The following is an 18,720-nucleotide window of genomic DNA, read 5'->3' as shown; positions in this document are numbered from 1 at the left end:
TTCAGCCCGGGACCACAGTTCAACCGAGGCCAATCATTAAAGTCGCAAAAGTTGATGTTGCGTAACGTCAATAAACCAAATTTGGAGAGCTGCTTTTTTTCCTTGGTGCCCAAAAAGTAGGTCAAACTTGCACAGCGGCCAATCAGAAGAGAGGAAGCCAGCGGGGGCGGGGCCAGATCGAACAAAGTCCGGAAACAATATAGAAATATATAGTGTTGCCAGCCTACGAGGAGACTTTCAAGTGAAGCACCGTTTCAGTGGTTGAAAAAGCTCAGCGATCACCTGTCGACATGGCTGACAGCAGAGACAAAGCAACGGATCAAATGAAGACATGGAAGCAAAATAGAAGCTCTCAGGTTCGGACGGGTGTTGGGTGGGTGAGAGGTCGTTTGGTGCAGATGAGCTGAACGTTGTTCGGTCGTCGCTGGTTCGCAGACGTTCTCCCGCGTCGTAATTGCACGTCAACGACAATTCACTATTAACTATTAGCGTATAATTAATTTGCACGTATCGGAGCCAGCCGTTTGCTGTTATTCGGGGCTGCAAAAACAACAATTGCTAGCATGCTAACGGGAGAAAAGTAACGAAGTCGAATTCTGAGTAGGCCATCGTGCCGACCATTGGAATTCAGCATAACCGGACTTCAACCTTGACCGTTATATAAACAGAACGAACGCTTAATTGTTATTTGAGCACGTCTACTCTACCCGAGGTGACAAAAGTACTTCTAATCTGAAGTGGAAGTTCATGACTTGTGTTTATTTTAAAACAACAATAACATCAAAATGTTGAGTACACATTCAAATCCTGAACTTGAGTAAAATTTAAAAAGTACTGATTAGTAATTACAAACAATCGCATTTTTTTAAATAAGATGAGATAAGATATCCTTTATTCGTCCCACATTGGGGAAATTTAAAGCCTCCAGCAGCAAGAATGTATGTAGAAAGAAGAAAGGAGAAAGAGAAAAAAAAATTATTAACCTGTCAAATACTCGTTTTTATAATTTAGCACCGTGGGGGGAAAAAAATACCAGCCCACAAAAAATGTGTTCTTATTTCAGAAATTTGCTAAATTGTTCATGTTCAGAAGAAGAAAAATTGTTATGGAGGAGAGCGAGCTATTGTTGGTTCAGCTTTTAGCCGAGGCTACTATAGTGATCAAAAACAAATGAAACAACTGAAATTTTAGACATTTTTATTTACAAAATAAAATCCAAAATGCTTGAATGAAAACAAGTTAACATACATCTCACGTTTATAAAACTAAAATTACTGTATAGTGAAACTGTTCTTAGTTGTCATCTTTGTCAGTTAATGTCATGCATGCGCTGCCGTGGTTCATTTTAAACCGATTTATTTTGGTATCACTGTACATCTGAAGCTACAGAAGAAAGGGCAGTCGTTTTAAAAATTATAGTTAACTTTATTGCACAATATGACCGAGGTTTTTTATCTTATACTCCACATTTGAAAAAAAAAAGCTACAACTAAAACGGATGAAAATTAATCTAGACTAAAGCATTTTTGAAAACATAAAAACTAACAATTTAGCTCTAAAAACGAATCCAAATGAACTTCACATGGTTTAGTTCATTTCGCCAAACATCAGTATAAAACCGACTCTTCGTATCAATGCCGTTGCATCAGAGGCCAGATCAGCTGACCACCAGCGGCGGCCATCCCATCGGAGACAAGCTGAACCAGCTGACGGCCGGACCGAGGGGCCCCCTCCTGGTCCAGGATGTCGTACTCACCGACGAGTTGGCCCACTTTGACCGGGAACGCATCCCCGAGCGGGTGGTGCACGCCAAAGGGGCAGGTGAGGGTTTTTTATTTTTTTTGTCCCCCCTGCCCCACAGTGCAACCGAGTGCTGTGCAAGTAATTCATTTTAGCAATTTAATTCGAGTTTAGGATGATTTTTGTTTAGTTTTTTTGCCTTCCGTAGTTCAAAGAACATGCTAACTTTCATGCACATCTTCCATTGACATCGTGCATCGTGTCTTCTCTTCAATAGTTGTTTTTGTTTCTCTTATTCAGACAATGAGGGATTTTTTTTTGTTGTCGTTTTTTTTTTTACCTCTACTCGTTTTGATGTCTTTCTGCCATCTTCTCTTTGCACTTGCGTGACGATGAAACGCTTAAGTAAGTTACTCCGCTTTGACTGAAAGCAAATGTTACTCCTCTGTAATGTGCGGATTAAACCGTAGAAGTGTGCTGATGATCATTTTCACTTTGGATGTTAACTATTTGAGCGTGAATAAAAGGAGGCTTTCTCTGTTCACAGGAGCGTTTGGCTACTTCGAGGTGACGCACGACATCCGCCGCTACTGTAAGGCCAAAGTGTTTGAGCATGTCGGCAAAGTGACGCCCATCGCTGTCCGCTTCTCCACTGTGGGTAAGCGTCCGTGCGTCTTTGAAAACCATTGTTGACTACTCGGCGCTCGGCAAGCGCTCATATTTTTGCTTGTTTCTGTTGGTCTGAAATAAGACGGCAAAAAAACATTTAATTTTGAGAAACTTGGTAGTGGGCTAAACATCTCTGGACAAGGAAGGACCTTTTTAATATTGTCTACTTTTTTCTAAGTTCACATGTGTCTAAATCAAGGTCCCTGACATCATTTAGTTATTGTCTGCCTCACAGTTCTGAGACTGGTCAACTCTCAGATGCCAACAATGTACAATATGTGCTTAAACTGCAGCTCTGCTTACCTCTGAGCTTTGCTGTGATCGTGCTTCAGCTGTTACTTTCTGCTTGCATTAGACCCAAGTGGGACAGTGATCCTCCACGTCCCGGTTGCAGGAAGCAGAGCTGTGGCATAAAGTAAAATACTTGCTGTGTAATGTGCATTACTGCCACCAACAGGATTGGAGTTGAAGTCATTATTTTTTTTGCCGAGAGGTTTTCTGATGGGGGCGGCCCGGTAGTCCAGTGGTTAGCACGTGGGCTTCACAGTGCAGAGGTACCGGGTTCGATTCCAGCTCCGGCCTCCCTGTGTGGAGTTTGCATGTTCTCCCCGGGCCTGCGTGGGTTTTCTCCGGGTGCTCCGGTTTCCTCCCACATTCCAAAAACATGCGTGGCAGGCTGATTGGACGCTCTAAATTGTCCCTAGTTGTGAGTGTGAGCGTGGATGGTTGTTCGTCTATGTGTGCCCTGCGATTGGCTGGCAACCGATTCAGGGTGTCCCCCGCCTACTGCCCGAAGACAGCTGGGATAGGCTCCAGCACCCCCCCGTGACCCTAGTGAGGATCAAGCGGCTCGGAAGATGTTGATGTTGTTGATGTTTTCTGATGGTTTGGTCTCGGCGCAGGTCCGCTCGCGATTGTGGCGTTTTACTAAATGTTAAATTCTGTTGTTTCCCAGCGGGAGAATCCGGATCAGCGGACACTGTGCGCGACCCTCGAGGCTTTGCCGTCAAGTTTTACACAGATGAGGGCAACTGGGACCTGACGGGCAACAACACCCCCATTTTCTTCATCAAGGACGCCCTGCTGGTAAGTTGAGCAAGACAACAAAACGATGCCATCGTGTAATTCTTGTTCATACGAAGGTTTCGGAGTGTGCCGTGGAAGCATTTTGGACATAAATATATTCCATGTACCCACACATTAGTAAGATAAAAGCAGGGATAACCGTTTTTTTCTTTTTGGGGGGGGGTGTTCAGCAACAGGTGTTGACTGCTGCTGTTTTTTTTCCCTCCCTCTTGCAGTTCCCGTCCTTCATCCACACGCAGAAGCGCAATCCTCAGACGCACATGAAGGACCCAGACATGCTGTGGGATTTCTTTAGCCTGAGGCCCGAGAGTCTGCACCAGGTCAGCCATGTGCAGCGTGAGTTGCAAAAATGGTTTGAGTGAGCCGACGTTTATTTCCGAAAATGCGAAGAAAAAAAAAAATAATAATAAAGCCAAGAAAATATGATCTTAGACTGAAACATTGTGGGCGGCACGGTGGTCGACTGGTTAGCACGCCGGCCTCCCTGCGCAGAGGTCGTGGGTTCGATTCCGGCTCCGGCCTTCCTGTGTGAAGTCTGTTCTCCTCGTACCGGCGTGGATTTTCTGCGGGTATTCCGGTTTGCTCCTGCTTTCCAAAAACATTTAGAGTCTAAATCTGAGTGTGACTGTGAGCACGGATGGTTGCTTGTCTATTTGTGCCGTAAGATTGGCTGCACCCGGTTCAGGGTGTCCCCCGCCTACGGGCGAGGAGGGCTGGGATGGGTTTCGGGACACCTGCGCGACCCTTGTAAGGTCACGCGGGTTAGAAAGTTTAGCTTTAATTCATAATTGGAACAAAAATACATATGTTTTTATTTTTAAAATGCGCAGGTGTCCTTCCTGTTCAGTGATCGAGGTCTGCCGGATGGCTTCCGCCACATGAACGGCTACGGCTCGCACACCTTCAAGCTGATCAATGGCGACGGGGAGCCGGTGTACTGCAAGTTCCACTACAAGGTCACTTGAAGCCTTCATGTCAGCCTCAAAGCAGAGGCTGTTGTGCATTTTGGATTTCACGGTTTAAAACTGCGCTTCGTTCCTCTGGCGGCTGGGCCGACCTACATTTTTGTATACAAGCTATCGAAAAGTCAATCTCCCCTTCATATGTCCCCTTGAAGCATCAAGCACCGCAACGGTCATGTGATGTATTTTAGACGGACCAGGGGATCAAGAACATGCCAGTGGGGGAGGCCGAGAGCCTGGCCGCCTCCAACCCGGACTACGCCATCGGAGACCTGTTCAACGCCATCGCCAACGGCAACTTCCCATCATGGACTTTTTACATTCAGGTCATGACCTTTGAGCAGGCCGAGAAGTTCCGGTTCAACCCCTTCGACCTCACCAAGGTACCAAAGTGCTTAAAACGTGGCGCAGTTTAGTTTCACCGTGAGTCTCGTGTTTGGATAAAAGTAGAGCACATACCCCCATGAAAGCTGAAATAATGGGCCGCTGGTCACTGGCCTAGGCAAAGTGTCACCTTTCAAAACTCCCAATTTCAAATGACTCTGTCTGACCTGCAGGTTTGGCCGCATAAAGAATACCCGCTGATCCCTGTGGGCAAAATGGTCCTAAACAGAAACCCCGTCAACTACTTCACCGAAGTGGAGCAGATGGCATTCGACCCCAGCAACATGCCGCCGGGCATCGAGCCCAGTCCTGACAAGATGCTGCAGGTACGAGTAACACACACACGCACACACACAAGTGCTATTTGTGATCCCTTGGTCGCAAAAATGTGTCTCCAAAATGTCACAATGGCCAATTGTAATCAAACATGCGTTGAGTCTGACCCCGTGGAATTAATATGTTTAAACAATGAGCACATCTTAAAGCTGCACATGAACAAGGTGGTGTTCTGATGTCATTTTGCCACATCCAATATGGCGGCCAAGCGGACATACAATTCAGCCCTCAAAAGCGCCAGGTGTGAGTGTGTCGTGTGTGTCGAATGTCTCTGCGTGTCACGGCGGCCTCTGTCTACCCTCAGGGTCGTCTCTTCTCCTACCCGGACACTCATCGGCACCGACTGGGCGCCAACTACCTACACATCCCCGTCAACTGCCCCTACAGGGCCCGCGTGGCCAACTACCAGCGTGACGGCCCGATGTGCATGACCGACAACCAAGGTCAGGCTGATGGATCAGCAGAGATATCTTTTATGAAATAATTGCGGGTTATCTCTCACGACACATATTCTGCCTGTCCTCCAGGTGGCGCTCCAAACTACTATCCCAACAGCTTCAGTGCACCAGAGACTCAACCTCAATTTGTGGAGTCATCGTTCAAGGTGTCCACCGATGTGGCGCGTTACAACAGCGACGACGACGATAACGTCACCCAGGTAAGCGCCGTGTCAGAGGCGACGAAAGTACCCGCGCGAAAAAAAAAAAGTACTTTGATCAAAAGTTGCGTGAAACTGATCCACCCGCAAAAGAGGCTCCATTCACATTTGAGCCGCATCCAACTAACGAGGGGGGTGGGGGGGGGGGTGCCCTGTTGCAGGTTCGCGCCTTCTACACGCAGGTGCTGAACGAAGAGCAGCGACAGAGGCTTTGTCAGAATTTGGCGAGCTCCCTGAAGGGGGCGCAGCTCTTCATCCAGAAGCGCATGGTGAGGACATCGACAAATTGTTTTGCTGAAGGGCCACACATTAGATTTGAATTGGACAAATTGTACATGTAAAATTGGTTGCTTTTTAAATGTTATAACTGCACGTTTGTGTGTCTGAAAACTCTGCACTCTGTGCAAAAATGCCAGGTTTTTGTGATTTAAAAAAAAAGTTTTTTTTGTGAGGGGGCGAGGGGTAAACTTTGTGGCGCCCTTTCTGAAATTGTGTGTGCTGCTGGTCAGGTGGAGGTCCTGAGAACCGTCCATCCAAACTATGCAGACAATGTTCAGAGCCATCTCAACAAGTACAATGCGGAAGCCCAGAAGGTAAAAAGAAAAAACTAAACAAAAACCAACACTCCAGCTTCTCATGATCCCACCAACATCTTAAAATGCTCTTTATTTATTGGTAAATAACAATGGTTATATCTGATATGAAATGACCTATGACTTGACACATCACTTTTCTCGCTCTCTGTCTTTCAGAACGCTATTCATGTGTACAGCCGTCCCGGAGCGTCAGCCGTCGCCGCTTCGTCCAAGATGTGAAAAAAAAAATGTCCACTGGGGAGCTCATTCCCATCCAGATGTCACAGTAGTACCTTGAACAAACGATAAAACAAAAAAAAAAGGAATGTGGTAACGAGGCTTCAACGATGAAAACTCAAAACAATGAATGTGATCTGCCGTGTTCTTTTTGTGCCTCCGTCGGCATCAAGGAACAAGAATGGTCGTTGCTGATTGTTAGGTGTGTATCCATACCTGCCATCGGTAGCAAATCCATCATACAGGAAGCAAACCTATCCCTGATCTATAAATTGCTATCAAGAAATCATTCTTATAGTAAAAGTAGTACACCCCCCCCCCCCCCCATAACTGACTGAACTGCTGGCTAGGATACAAATGCATCTACAGTGGGACCTCTACTTATGAAATTAATATGTTCTGGAATAAATATCATAACTAGAAAATGTTGTAAATAGAGACGTGATTTCAGGACATAGAGGTTTTCTAAAGCATAAAAATGGATCCACATATTTAACAAAGACGTGTTACAATTAGAGTATTGCAGAATAAATGAAAGTTGTCCATAATGTAAAAAAAACAAAACGGAGTAAAGAATAAAAATGATGGTCATTTAACTTTTAACTACGTAATTATCGTTTATTTGCCCTCTTTAGTTCACGTTCTCTCTCAGAAGTGGTTTTTGACTGGCGCTTTGTCAAGAACTGATCCAAGGATGTTTGCTTTTTCGATTTTTAACAATCCTTCAATAGAGGACGTTGCATAGACACCTATCGAGCTATTTATATATCTACACACAGGTCCCTCTTAACCAATGGGATGCCAGGAAGATGCCAGGTAATAGCCAATGGCAGAGCAGCTTTAAAAGTATGTTGCCTTCAGGAAACTTACTGCTGCGAGCAGCAGCCCATACTGTATTTTTACCTTTCGCATGTTGAAATTTCTTTCATAACAAGGGGCAATATTTTCCTGTTGGGGCGTTTCGTGACTTGAAAATTTCATACAAAGAGATGTTCGTAAGGAGAGGTGCCACTGTATTCATCTTTCTGCTCGCTTTCTGGTGCTGGAAAACATTTAATGTGGGAATCTGTTCAGGAGCACAGTGCCTTGGTTGTGTGTGCGCGCCCGCCCCCCCGTCCATCCGTCCATTTTCATAACTTGCAATCACATCTTCAAGTGTTACACCGGTTAAAATCTTTTATCATTTTATGTATATTTGTAAAGCCGCCTAATTAAAAGTCCTTGACTGGTATGTAACAGTGCTTTGATTAATAAAATGCATATCAGCAACATCTTATTTGTCGGTCACTTTTTTTAAATGTAGTTTTGCTGGATTTTGAAAAAAAAAGATTAAAAAAAACACGAACACAAAGGCTGCAAAAGAAGTACAATTTGTAATTCCAGTTCTTATGCGAAATTTCAAAGGTCATGAGGCCTCAGCTCAACTCGTGTTACCTTTTTTTTGACATGTGTATCATTAACTCCTTCCATACGTCGTAATCTTGAGGCATGGATTTTTATTCTGGTGGACTATCCTGCGTTCACTAGAAAGTCCACTAAAATTACCGACACGGTGGGGCCCTGAGCTACAATCATTTTGTCACCACGCTTGTAACTCAAAACAAATTAAAGTCAAATCCTCTTGCCTCATTAAAATTAAGGGTAGTGCCATGAATCTATTTCAGCCTCCCCTCTGCCCCTTGCCCTCTATCATATTCTACATTAAAGAACGCATTGTAATAACAAAATTGGAATGTAAATCATGGGAATGTTTGCATCATGATCGTTGGGATTTATTCCAGTTGTGGTGTGCACAGCTCGGCCACCAGGCGGCAGTGCATTCACGCAGATAAAAATGACGAAGAACTACTGTGACTCTAATCAGTAATACAGTCTTGTATTATTGTCTTTTTTCAGAAGATGAAGAACGTTAAGTGTCCTCTAACTATCGACACCCCTGGTTAAGATTTGTTCAAAGACTTAAAATTAATTTCATCGCAGAAGCATACTCTCATACTCCTGAAATTGTAGAAACGGTTCACCAGATACAGAGTCAAGATTCTGCCATTATGTGCCATGTGCAGACTTTCTCAGAAATACAACACTGGCAAGGCGAGTGATTCTTAAACAATCGTTCAGCTCATGAATGTCAAGCGGTTAAAATGGAAAACAGAAAGGACCGCTTCGAGTGAATACCTCGTTTATTGCATGGGATATCGTTCGATACAGATTGCAGAGCCACTCGCAATAGACTGTACAAATAAGTAACTGTTTTAAATGTCGCTTTACTCTTCCCATATACACTTTACGCGTGCAGAAACAAAAGTTTTAAAATATAAGCGTTCTTATCGCGAAAGAAGCTATACAGCAGAGTGGCGCAGCGGAAGCGTGCTGGGCCCATAACCCAGAGGTCGATGGATCGAAACCATCCTCTGCTATCTTTTCTTTTTTTCTTTTAATCATTCCTTTTTTGATTATGTTCCGTAAACGGTAATTATTGAATTCCATACTAAAACACAATTCAATTCGACTATTATTATTCGCTGCTGTTGTCAAATGTACACTTAAACGTACAACAGTAAATTTAAAAAAGCAACCTTCCGTTCTTTTCTTTTTTTAATCTTTAAAAAAGGATAAAACATTTTTATCCTTTGTCGGATAAATTCCGGACCTGATAACTATTGCCTTCCACATCAAAACACGATTCAATTAAACTATTTTGTATTCGCTGTCGAATCTACACTTTAGTAACCGTAAATAAAAACACCACCACAAAAAGAACACAACTGATTTGATGTTCACGAAGTCTTTTGAGCGGTTCTTTAAAGTGAGCGATGGCCAACTAGTATTTCGAGAGCCGTTCATTTATCAATCGCCTGCGCCCCTTGCTTCACTTTCTGGAAAGTGTCCGTTTAGCATGTTAGCTTGCCTTACTTGTGTGCAACGCAGGAAGTCACGGAGTGAAGAGGGACGGAGAGAAGGCAATCGCACTGTTGGAGGAAAACGTGAGTAGCTACGCGAGTAGTAGAATTGAGTGGAACTTCCGACGCTTAGCAAGCTCATGGTGAAGAAGCTGTGCATTGTTACAACTTCAGTGCCTTCAAAGAGATTTTTCTGTACAACGGGACAAATCTTCTCTGAAATGAGAAACAAGCCTGGAAAAATGAGTCTTTGCTGATGTCTGATGTGCTTGCCTTTGCTGATGCTCAGTTGCCCGATGAGAAGCCTCAGTGGCAGAAGAAAAACCAAACTGTAGTGATCTTTCATGAATTCAGTCCACGTGTCATTAAAACTTGTATTTTAGACAAAGACAATATTTAATGTTAAAATGTGACATAAACTCTTAACTATCACTAATCACAGTGGTTATGAGTAAAACATCGATGTTTGTAAAACATTGTTTATGGGCCGCTCCAAGCTGTTGTTCCATTGAAAAGTGACGTGTAAAAACAATTAATTAACACTAAATGATAACATACGGCAACATGTTAATCAAAATGAGCATTGATGTGATGTTACAGTCAATTATAAACCTTCAACCATCACACAAGGAGCAGTCCAAGGTGTTGTATCCTTATCTTGGATGATAAATATTCATGAGGACATGGGTAGCAACAAGCGCATCTGCATTTACATTAGAAGCTCGATCTCTAGAATGCTAACCGACCGCGATGTTTGTATTCCGATCCCGTTTTATATGACCATAGATTTTGGGTTAGAAAAAGAGTAAACCAGGGGTCTTATTTGGGTTTTTAAAAACTTTTCAAAGGTTGAATACCTCCACTGCCAAAAATGTGCGTTTTGAAAGGGCGATTGCATGTCAACGTAATCACTGAGGTGTTGTGTCATCCTGGCTACTCCACTAAAAATTTTCAGGCGATCCCCGTTTGTGTGTGTGTGTGTGTGTTTTACGCAAAATTGTTACTTCAAACATGTCCGTGACGGTTCATTCACAATATTTCCTCTTGAGAAATTAGTTTCAAAAAGAGAACCAGTGTCACAATGCATCGTGTCCACCGTGTTCCTTCACCACATCTTGACTTTCCCGTCGACCTCCGAGAACGCCAGCACAAAAAGCAAATCAAGGATATGTGCTTTTGACTTTGATGTTTGACACGCACGCGCCATGAACCCAGCTGCAAGCCCAAACGATGCGGTCCCCATGAAGGCCACGACCTCCGACGAGGATGCCAGCGGGCCCACCGTGGTCGAGGTGAATACCGTGGACGAGAACACTCCGCGGCCACCCGACTACATCATCTTCTCCCTCTTCTCGTTTGTCTACTTCGGGAATCCTTTCTGCTTGGGACTGGCAGCGCTCATCTGCTCTATCAAGGTGAGGTCATCGTTTGTTTTATTTGATTTAATTTTTCTTGCTGGAGTCCGATGGAATATTTGCGTTGAGAGACTTTTGCTCCGTTGGTGTGTAAAGCACAAATGTGCAATATCACTTTTTTAAAATGTGAATGTGGATTTGAGATTTAGTTTTTTTTTGTGTGTTTATTTTTTTTTTTAACTGTAAATGTGTTTTAACCACTGGCAAAATGTTAAATGCATTCCTACTTACTGTAATAATTGTAATCCAGGACAATGGTTGGTAAATATTTTACACCATAATACCATCTCCAAAAAGTACTTCACTTGCCAAGTACTGCCACAAATATTGTAGCATAAGTAGTTGAAGCAGTGGTTTTATTCGTATCGAAGTCATTTTTGATATTATTGTCAGTTACTGTAACGTGCAGTACAAACCGTAATGTGCTCTGCATAGTCAAGTATTACAAGATGTATTAAATGTTTTTTTTTGAAGTATCACATTTTTAATAAATTCAAAATAATGACAAAAATGCACTTGTATAAAAAAAATATGAATGCCTTACCCCTTATTTAATGCAGTTCTCTCTTTTGTGTGTGTGTGTGTGTGTGTGATTTCAGGCCAGAGACCGGAAGGTGGTGGGAGACCTGGAGGCAGCCCAAAAGCACGCCTATATGGCCAAAAGACTAAATTTCTTAGCCGTCTCTTTCTTTGGCCTTTTCGTCTTCCTTTTGGTGGTCGTGTATGCATTCTTGGTTGCAAATGCAAAACGCCGCTAAAATGCAAAACTCCTAAATTTCAAGGTGGTCATGTTCTTTGATGGGAATTACATTAAAAAAATTTCTACACATCTTTATTTATAAGCGTCAGTCAAATTTTGAGATCCAATACAAGAACTGTACCAAAATATATGACCATGACGTTTCCCGCCCAGAATCTTTTGGATTTGCACATTCGGGTTTCTTTTCTTGCTTTGTTGTTGCAGTCTCACGTCACATCAATCCGATTTAAAAAAAAAAATGTTTCCAATGTGCATAGATGAACACAGACTTACCCATTTATCCATTTGACTTTGTATTTGTACATATTTTTATTTTGTTCATCAACCTCGAGCTAAAATCACTTGGACCGAGGCTGATGGGGGGGGGGGGGGGAGCCCCCACTGCCATACAGTAGAGGTGGTCCTCGGTTTACCACACAGTCTGGACAGAGCCAGATCTATTTCTGTGGAGTGGACACGGTGGCACGACGACTGACAAAGCAGTGATCCACAGGGTGGCAGGAAATGCCCCTAATAGCCACCCCGCAGCTCCACCCCTGGAGAGGGGCAACATAACTGAAACGTGTATGCATGTCCCGGTAAGTCAGAACCGACAACAACAACAAAATGTCAGTCATAACTGCAGTAAATATTTCAGATTTATAAATGATGTTTTACTCTTCCCCCACACACACATATTTGGGAAAAATGGCTGCTAATGTTTTTAAGCACACCTTTGTTGAATGTGTTCCGTAAATGTTAAATACAGTCAAACCTTGTTTTCGACATACGCCGTTCATGTTTCCCCTGCAATAATGTTCACATTTCCCAGTCCCGATTTCACGTCATTAATTTTAGATTTTGCTTATGTTGCTTACAACGAACACAATAGTGAAAAGGCCTTTGTTTCACCGAACCGTGGGAAGCTGACTGATGCCGCGACCTTGCTTATGACCAAAATGTACAGATGATGATTCCCCCTTGTTGCGGGGGCGGGTGCGCATGGTCTGAAAACATGTCTGGTAAACGGAAGCTAAACTTGCAGTCGGTGAAGGCTGACACTGTCTCCCAAACGCAGCTAAACCGAGACTACAAATTGGTAAAGTCGACGATTTTGAAAACCATCTGTAATGGCAACAAAATCATGGCAGAGTTTGAGTCTAGATGATCGGAAATGCTTTGAGGTGAGGCACTTTCTGAGTTGGAAAAGGCACTTTTCATTTGCTGACTGAATGTTTTCAGAGATGAAGCAAGTGTAGCCACCCTAGGTGCAGCTACTAGTGGCACCCTTCTATTAAGTTGTCAGTCAATTTATAAATCTATTTGAGTTAGGGTACACTACTTAAGGTCACAGTGAGATTGGCCAGCAGCAGACTCTAGTTAGAGTCGAGGAGAAACCTCCAACAGGAAGAAGACACACTGACTGAGGTTTTTATAAAAAAAAAAACATATTGCGTGAATATTTACAATAGGAGTAGATGGGAAACTGCAACAGACTGCATAAAGAATAACAAGGAAAAAACATACAGTGAGCTAAATTGTTATCAGTTGTTGTTTTGGTATCAGATCTGACCCATAAAAAATGACTGAGATCTCAGATTTAACAAAAAAAAAAAGGGAAATCCTTTCAACTGTCCTACCACCCTCCAGGGGACGGGTGGCTTTGAAGTCCAAGATGTCCTTCACCAGCGTCCCACGTGGCATCCAATCTCCAGACTAGTAGTCCAACCTTTTGATGGTCTATGAGTCCAAAAAAAACAGCCTGCACAAAATGCGCAAGGCATTCACTAAACGTGGCAATAATCGGCTATGGAAAATAACCATTTTCAAAAATTGGCTCGAACGAAGGCCACAGCGCTATTCGCCGTGAGCACGTTAGCTTAGCTCAATGCTAATACACTTTCTATGGAGCACACGTGTCGGTACAATGATTTATCCCTTTTTCTTTCTTTTATAACGGCACAGTTATATCTCATATCAACAGAACATCAATCTCCATTTTCACCAACTTCATTCCTGACTGTTTTTTATGTTATAATCGAATGCTAGAAATGCTAATTGGACATATTCAACAGAAAAACACTCACCAGGAACGTTATCTCTTCTAAACCCTTCTTTTCACTTGGAAACAAAAAAAAAGATTGCCACATGATTTCACTTTACTATATTGTACAGGTAGAGGATCAAGGACAAGTTTTCTTTTATCGTTCTTCGTTTCGACCCGCCTGGGAAAGTGCGAGAAAGTTCTGTCTCTCTCGCTAACGGGTCCTCGCTCCAAGCGCTGCGGTGCGTTCATTGTCCCTCGGAAACAGCAGTATCACAAACGAATATCACCCTACAGAAACTAACAATAAAATAACAGTCTTATCAAGGCAGGGTTACACTCTCCCCCTCTAAACCGCATGAGTCCCTTCATGCCCCGTTTCCCATCCTGGACATTATGAAGGCGATGCTGCAGCCTTCGAGAACGCAAACACATAAAGCTTGTATAAAAGAATTAATGGCTAAGCTCAGTGGCTCTCCCAACTCATCATAGGTAAACTTTTTAGGTCGACGTCTTTCTCTACCAGAGCGTCGCAAGCCTACCGTCTCTACGTCAACATCATCAAGTTCGATAGCCTCAGCAATAGGTCTAGAATCTGATGGAATAGAACCCCTGTCAGTCAGGGTGTTTGTCATGTGAGGTCTTTGGATATCAACTTCAACCTGGTCTGGACACCTAGCGTCTGTGGATGATACCTCACCACTACCCAAACCAGGAATCTCATGTTGTGAGGCCTTGTCAGATTTTTCAAAGTCAAGTGTCGATCTGTCTGGCACTGCAATATCAGAAGGTGACGCTAGGGGTTGAATATGTGTAGGAGCTTGAGATTTTGGGGGAAACTTTTCAGTTTTGACATAGGGGCCCTTCGTGATTATCTGTGGCTTCCACGAGCCAATATAAGTGTCCTCTTCATCACTCATCTCTTCTATGTCACTGTACACTGCTTCACTATCACCGTCGGTGGTTTTCATCTTGCTTCTTTTGCTCCTTGTCCCAATCTTTCTCAAATTACCTCCTTGGGGATCTAATTCACTTTGGTCCACAACAGGTAAGAACCCCCATTGGAGAAGTAAATCCCTGTGTAAAGTGCGGTGAGGGTCATCTCCGGTTTCTGGTTTAACAACATAAACAGGACTGTCTTTGATGCGTCTTACAACTGTGTGAATGGTTCGTTCTCAACGGTCAGAAAGTTTGCGTTTTCCTCTAATGTTAACATTCCTTACCAGGACTCTCTCACCGACATAGAGCTCAGCAGCCCTTATTTTTTTGTCAAACCGTGTTTTATTCTTCTCACCCATCTTCTTCGAGTGTTCGGAAGCAAGAGCGTACCTCTCCTGGAGGTTGTCACGAAGAGTTCTGACATAATCTGCATGTGATTTGGGGCCACTTTGACCAGGGTAAGTACCAAGGACAAGATCAATGGGCAATCGAGGCTGCCTGCCAAACATTAGTTCATATGGGGAATAACCTGCTGTGTCATTTTTTGTACAATTGTAGGCATGTGTCAAGGGCTTCACAAAGTCTCGCCAATGGGATTTGTCCTTTTCCTCTAATGTGCCCAACATGTCGAGCAGGGTCCGATTATAGCGTTCTACTGGGTTTGCCCGGGGATGATATGGAGTGGTACGAATCTTTTTTACCCCGACAAACTCACAAAGCTCCTTGACTAACTTGGATTCGAAGTCTCTGCCTTGATCACTGAGCAGGCGACAAGGGAAGCCATATGGAATGATCAAATTATCCCAAAGAGCTTTAGCTACCGTCTTAGCTCTCTGGTCTCTCGTAGGCACTGCTATGGCAAATTTCGTAAAATGATCCGTCAATACTAACACGTTTCTTGAGTCTCGACTGTCTGGCTCAATGGACAAGTAATCCATACACACTAATTCAAGGGGATAAGTTGCATGGATGTTCTCCAGTGGAGCAGCCCTCTAGGGAATCCCTTTCCTCATGACACATCTGGGACATCTTTCGCATTTGTCTTCAATGGACATTGCCATTTTTGGCCAGTAAAACCTAGCTCGTGCAAGATGTAGGGCACGGTCAAAGCCAAGGTGACCAATCTCATCATGTACACCTCGCAAGGCTCTTTCACGGTACTGATGAGGTAATACCAACTGGTAGACAGGTGAATCTTTGTCTTTACACTTGCGGTATAACACCCCATTACTGAGCTCCAGTTTGTTCCATTGGTTTAGCATGGCTTTAACATCAGTAGATTCACGATTCATTTCTTTGGGTCCAAGTTTCACACCTCCTTCTAACAAGGTAATGACGCGAGCAATAGAAGGGTCAGCTCCTTGTTCTGTGCGCCAATCGGCATCTGTCATTGAGGGCAAGATGTCTTCCCCATAGGCTTCAGGAACTGCTGAAGGGTCGATAGCTAGGGACTCCACAACAACAACCGGTGCTGATTTAAATGGAACAGAATGGCGCTGACACAATGCAGGGAAAGTTCCATGGTCTACTTGGTTGGATGCCTCAATGAGGCGTTCTTTCATGTCATTAATTCGAGTTCTCTCCTTGCAAAAAGCCTCATCTTCATGAGGTGGATCTTGTGGCCGCTGGGACAAGCCATCAGCGTCTTTGTTTGCTTGACCTGCGCGGTACTTAATGGTGAAATGATACGTAGACAAGGCAGCCAACCATCTATGTCCAGCTGCATCCAGTTTGGTACTTGTCAAGACGTATGTTAGGGGATTATTATCAGTCAGGACAACAAAAGAGGAACCATACAGGTAATCATTAAACTTGTCGCATACGGCCCACTTGAGGCCCAAGAATTCAAGTTTATGTGTGGGACAATTTTGTTCACTTTTGGAAAGCCCCTGACTAGCATATGCAACTGCTCAAAGCTTCCCCAAAGCTTGCTGTTGATACAGCACAGCTCCCAAACCATCCTGACAAGCGTCAGTGTGTAGTATGTATGGAAGTTGCGGGTCTGCAAAAGCGAGAATAGGTGCTGAGGTAAGTTTCTCAATGATCGAATGAAAAGCTGTCTCACACTCTGGAGTCCAGAGATTAGCAAGTGAGTGATTAGGACGACGGGACAACTGGGATGGCTCTCATTTGTAAATCTTTCGTTTCTTTGGTGGATGATAGTTGACAGTGAGGCGGTTAAGGGGTTTAGTTATCTTGGAGTATCCTTCAACAAAACGGCGACAGTATCCAGCGAAGCCTAGAAAACATTTCAATTCTTTGAAATTAGATGGACGTGGCCAGGTTTTCAAAGCTGAGATTTTGTCAGGATCCGAATGAACTCCACGTGCATCCACAACATGTCCTAAGTATTTCACTGAATCTCGAAAGAATTGGCACTTTTCTGAGGACTACTTGAGTCCATAGTCTCTGAGACGTGACAACACCTTCATTAACCTGTTTTCGTGCTCCTCTAATGTGTCTGAGAACACAATTAGATCATCCAGAAAAACAAGCACTTTGTTGAGGTGGAGGTCACCAACGCACTTCTCCATGAGGCGTTGGAAAGTGCCTGGGGCATTTGTGACGCCTTGTGGCATCCTGTTAAACTCATAGAAGCCAAGGGGGCACACAAAAGCCGTCTTAGGCTTGTCCTCTTCGGCTACTTCTACTTGATAATAGCCAGACTTAAGGTCCAAGACAGAGAACCACTTTGCTCCACTGAGAGCTGCAAAGGTCTCTTCAATATTCAGTAGGGCGTATGCATCTCTAATGGTCCTCATATTTAGCTTGCGATAGTCTATGCATAAGCGAATTGAACCATTCTTTTTCTTAACTAAGACAATGGGTGAAGCGAAAGGGCTTTGAGACTCACGAATTACTCCAGCATCGAGTAACTGTCTGAGATGCTGCTTCACTGCTTCTCTGTCACTTGGGTGGATAGGTCTTGGTCTTTCTTTGAAAGGTGTCTCATCATGTAACCGGATCTGATGTTTTACAGCAGTGGTGTGGCCATACGAAATTTCATCAAGGGCCAAAACTTCAGAAATAGATTGTAGCTTTTTCTGGATGCGCTCTTTCCATTCATGTGGGATGGGAAACTCATCAAGACTGAATGGGGGTCTATTGGTTTTCTGTTCCGGTTGACTTGGGGAAAACTGAGATTGCACAGATTCTAAAGGGGAAACCAGCTGGGCTGCACACGCTTGAGCCACAACACTAGTTGGCCGCAATGTCACACTATGTTCGCTCACATTATGCACTATGACCGGTACTTTGGCACTGGCCCTAAAGGGGATGTCCACTAAAGTCGATTCGATTAGCAGTCCTCCTGGTAATCTGTACTGGTCATGCTGTTCAAGCACAAATCTGGAGATTCCGGTTTATTGATTTAACACCCCAAGCATTGGTTCTTCTCTATGGTTCCTTCCAGAATGTCTGGAAAGTTCTTTGCTTGAGGTGCGAGACAGGATCTCATATACGTGTGAGCTTTGCACGCTTTACGGACATTCAATCGTAAGCGCTTTGCTCGGTGACCGGTTAACGCGTCGTTTGTACTAGCGCTTTGGTCAAAACAAGAGGTAGCAGTCATATAACCTAGGCGTTAACACACCAGGTCGGTGTTATTGCTTTTGAGTACTAGTTAAAGTCAAGCTTAGGTTTCGCGTAGCCTCATTTTTGCAATGACCACCGAGGAGCAAACGGCAGAAGGACACCACGCCATCCCAATGGAAGGAGACGACATCACTCCCAAGAAAGATGGAGGTGTTTTGAAGCTGGTGAAAAGGGAAGGCACTGGCACAGAGCTGCCAATGACTGGGGACAAAGTTTTTGTCCACTATGTGGGCACCCTCCTGGCTGGCTCGCATCTCATTTACGGATCTCATATACGCGTGAGCTTTGCACGCTTTACGGACATTCAATCGTAAGCGCTTTGCTCGGTGACCGGTTAACGCGTCGTTTGTACTAGCGCTTTGGTCAAAACAAGAGGTAGCAGTCATATAAGCTAGGCGTTAACACACCAGGTCGGTGTTATTGCTTTTGAGTACTAGTTAAA

The 18,720-nt window shown here is 43.8% G+C and overlaps 2 protein-coding genes and 1 long non-coding RNA gene across 3 annotated transcripts; all 3 read left to right on the top strand.

The window, feature by feature from the left end:
* The first annotated feature begins 181 nt into the window (after window positions 1-181).
* cat (catalase) lies at window positions 182-7,918 on the top strand. The gene is made up of 13 exons (XM_052062107.1): window positions 182-356; window positions 1,650-1,821; window positions 2,288-2,398; window positions 3,365-3,495; window positions 3,711-3,815; window positions 4,326-4,451; window positions 4,649-4,840; window positions 5,015-5,167; window positions 5,482-5,620; window positions 5,705-5,835; window positions 5,997-6,104; window positions 6,345-6,428; window positions 6,588-7,918. Exons 1-13 carry the CDS (start codon window positions 291-293, stop codon window positions 6,648-6,650), a joined length of 1,581 nt encoding a protein of 526 aa, XP_051918067.1. The 5' UTR covers window positions 182-290; the 3' UTR covers window positions 6,651-7,918.
* Window positions 7,919-10,685: 2,767 nt separating this feature from the next.
* LOC127598378 (interferon-induced transmembrane protein 2-like) lies at window positions 10,686-11,792 on the top strand. Its single transcript, XM_052062220.1, has 2 exons — window positions 10,686-10,962; window positions 11,562-11,792. The coding sequence occupies exons 1-2, from the start codon at window positions 10,753-10,755 to the stop codon at window positions 11,718-11,720; spliced, it is 369 nt and encodes a 122-aa protein (XP_051918180.1). The 5' UTR covers window positions 10,686-10,752; the 3' UTR covers window positions 11,721-11,792.
* Window positions 11,793-18,066: 6,274 nt separating this feature from the next.
* On the top strand, window positions 18,067-18,720 carry LOC127598386 (uncharacterized). Its single transcript, XR_007961898.1, has 2 exons — window positions 18,067-18,244; window positions 18,654-18,720. It is a non-coding gene; the product is annotated as an uncharacterized LOC127598386 (long non-coding RNA).

Source organism: Hippocampus zosterae, chromosome 3 (genome assembly GCF_025434085.1).
Source record: "Hippocampus zosterae strain Florida chromosome 3, ASM2543408v3, whole genome shotgun sequence".
Classification (NCBI taxonomy): domain Eukaryota; kingdom Metazoa; phylum Chordata; class Actinopteri; order Syngnathiformes; family Syngnathidae; genus Hippocampus; species Hippocampus zosterae.
Note: the sequence above shows the minus strand (reverse complement) of the source record. Positions and strands in the feature narration are given on the sequence as shown.

What these genes read in the sequence shown, in the direction of transcription:
- cat (XM_052062107.1), top strand. Translation starts at nt 291, where the DNA reads ATGGCTGACAGCAGAGACAAAGCAACGGATCAAATGAAGACATGGAAG. An exon ending in TCTTCATCCAGAAGCGCATG is followed by an intron (nt 6,105 to 6,344) that starts GTGAGGACATCG and finishes GCTGCTGGTCAG; the next exon opens with GTGGAGGTCCTGAGAACCGT. An exon ending in ACAATGCGGAAGCCCAGAAG is followed by an intron (nt 6,429 to 6,587) that starts GTAAAAAGAAAA and finishes TCTGTCTTTCAG; the next exon opens with AACGCTATTCATGTGTACAG.
- LOC127598378 (XM_052062220.1), top strand. Translation starts at nt 10,753, where the DNA reads ATGAACCCAGCTGCAAGCCCAAACGATGCGGTCCCCATGAAGGCCACG. An exon ending in CGCTCATCTGCTCTATCAAG is followed by an intron (nt 10,963 to 11,561) that starts GTGAGGTCATCG and finishes GTGTGATTTCAG; the next exon opens with GCCAGAGACCGGAAGGTGGT.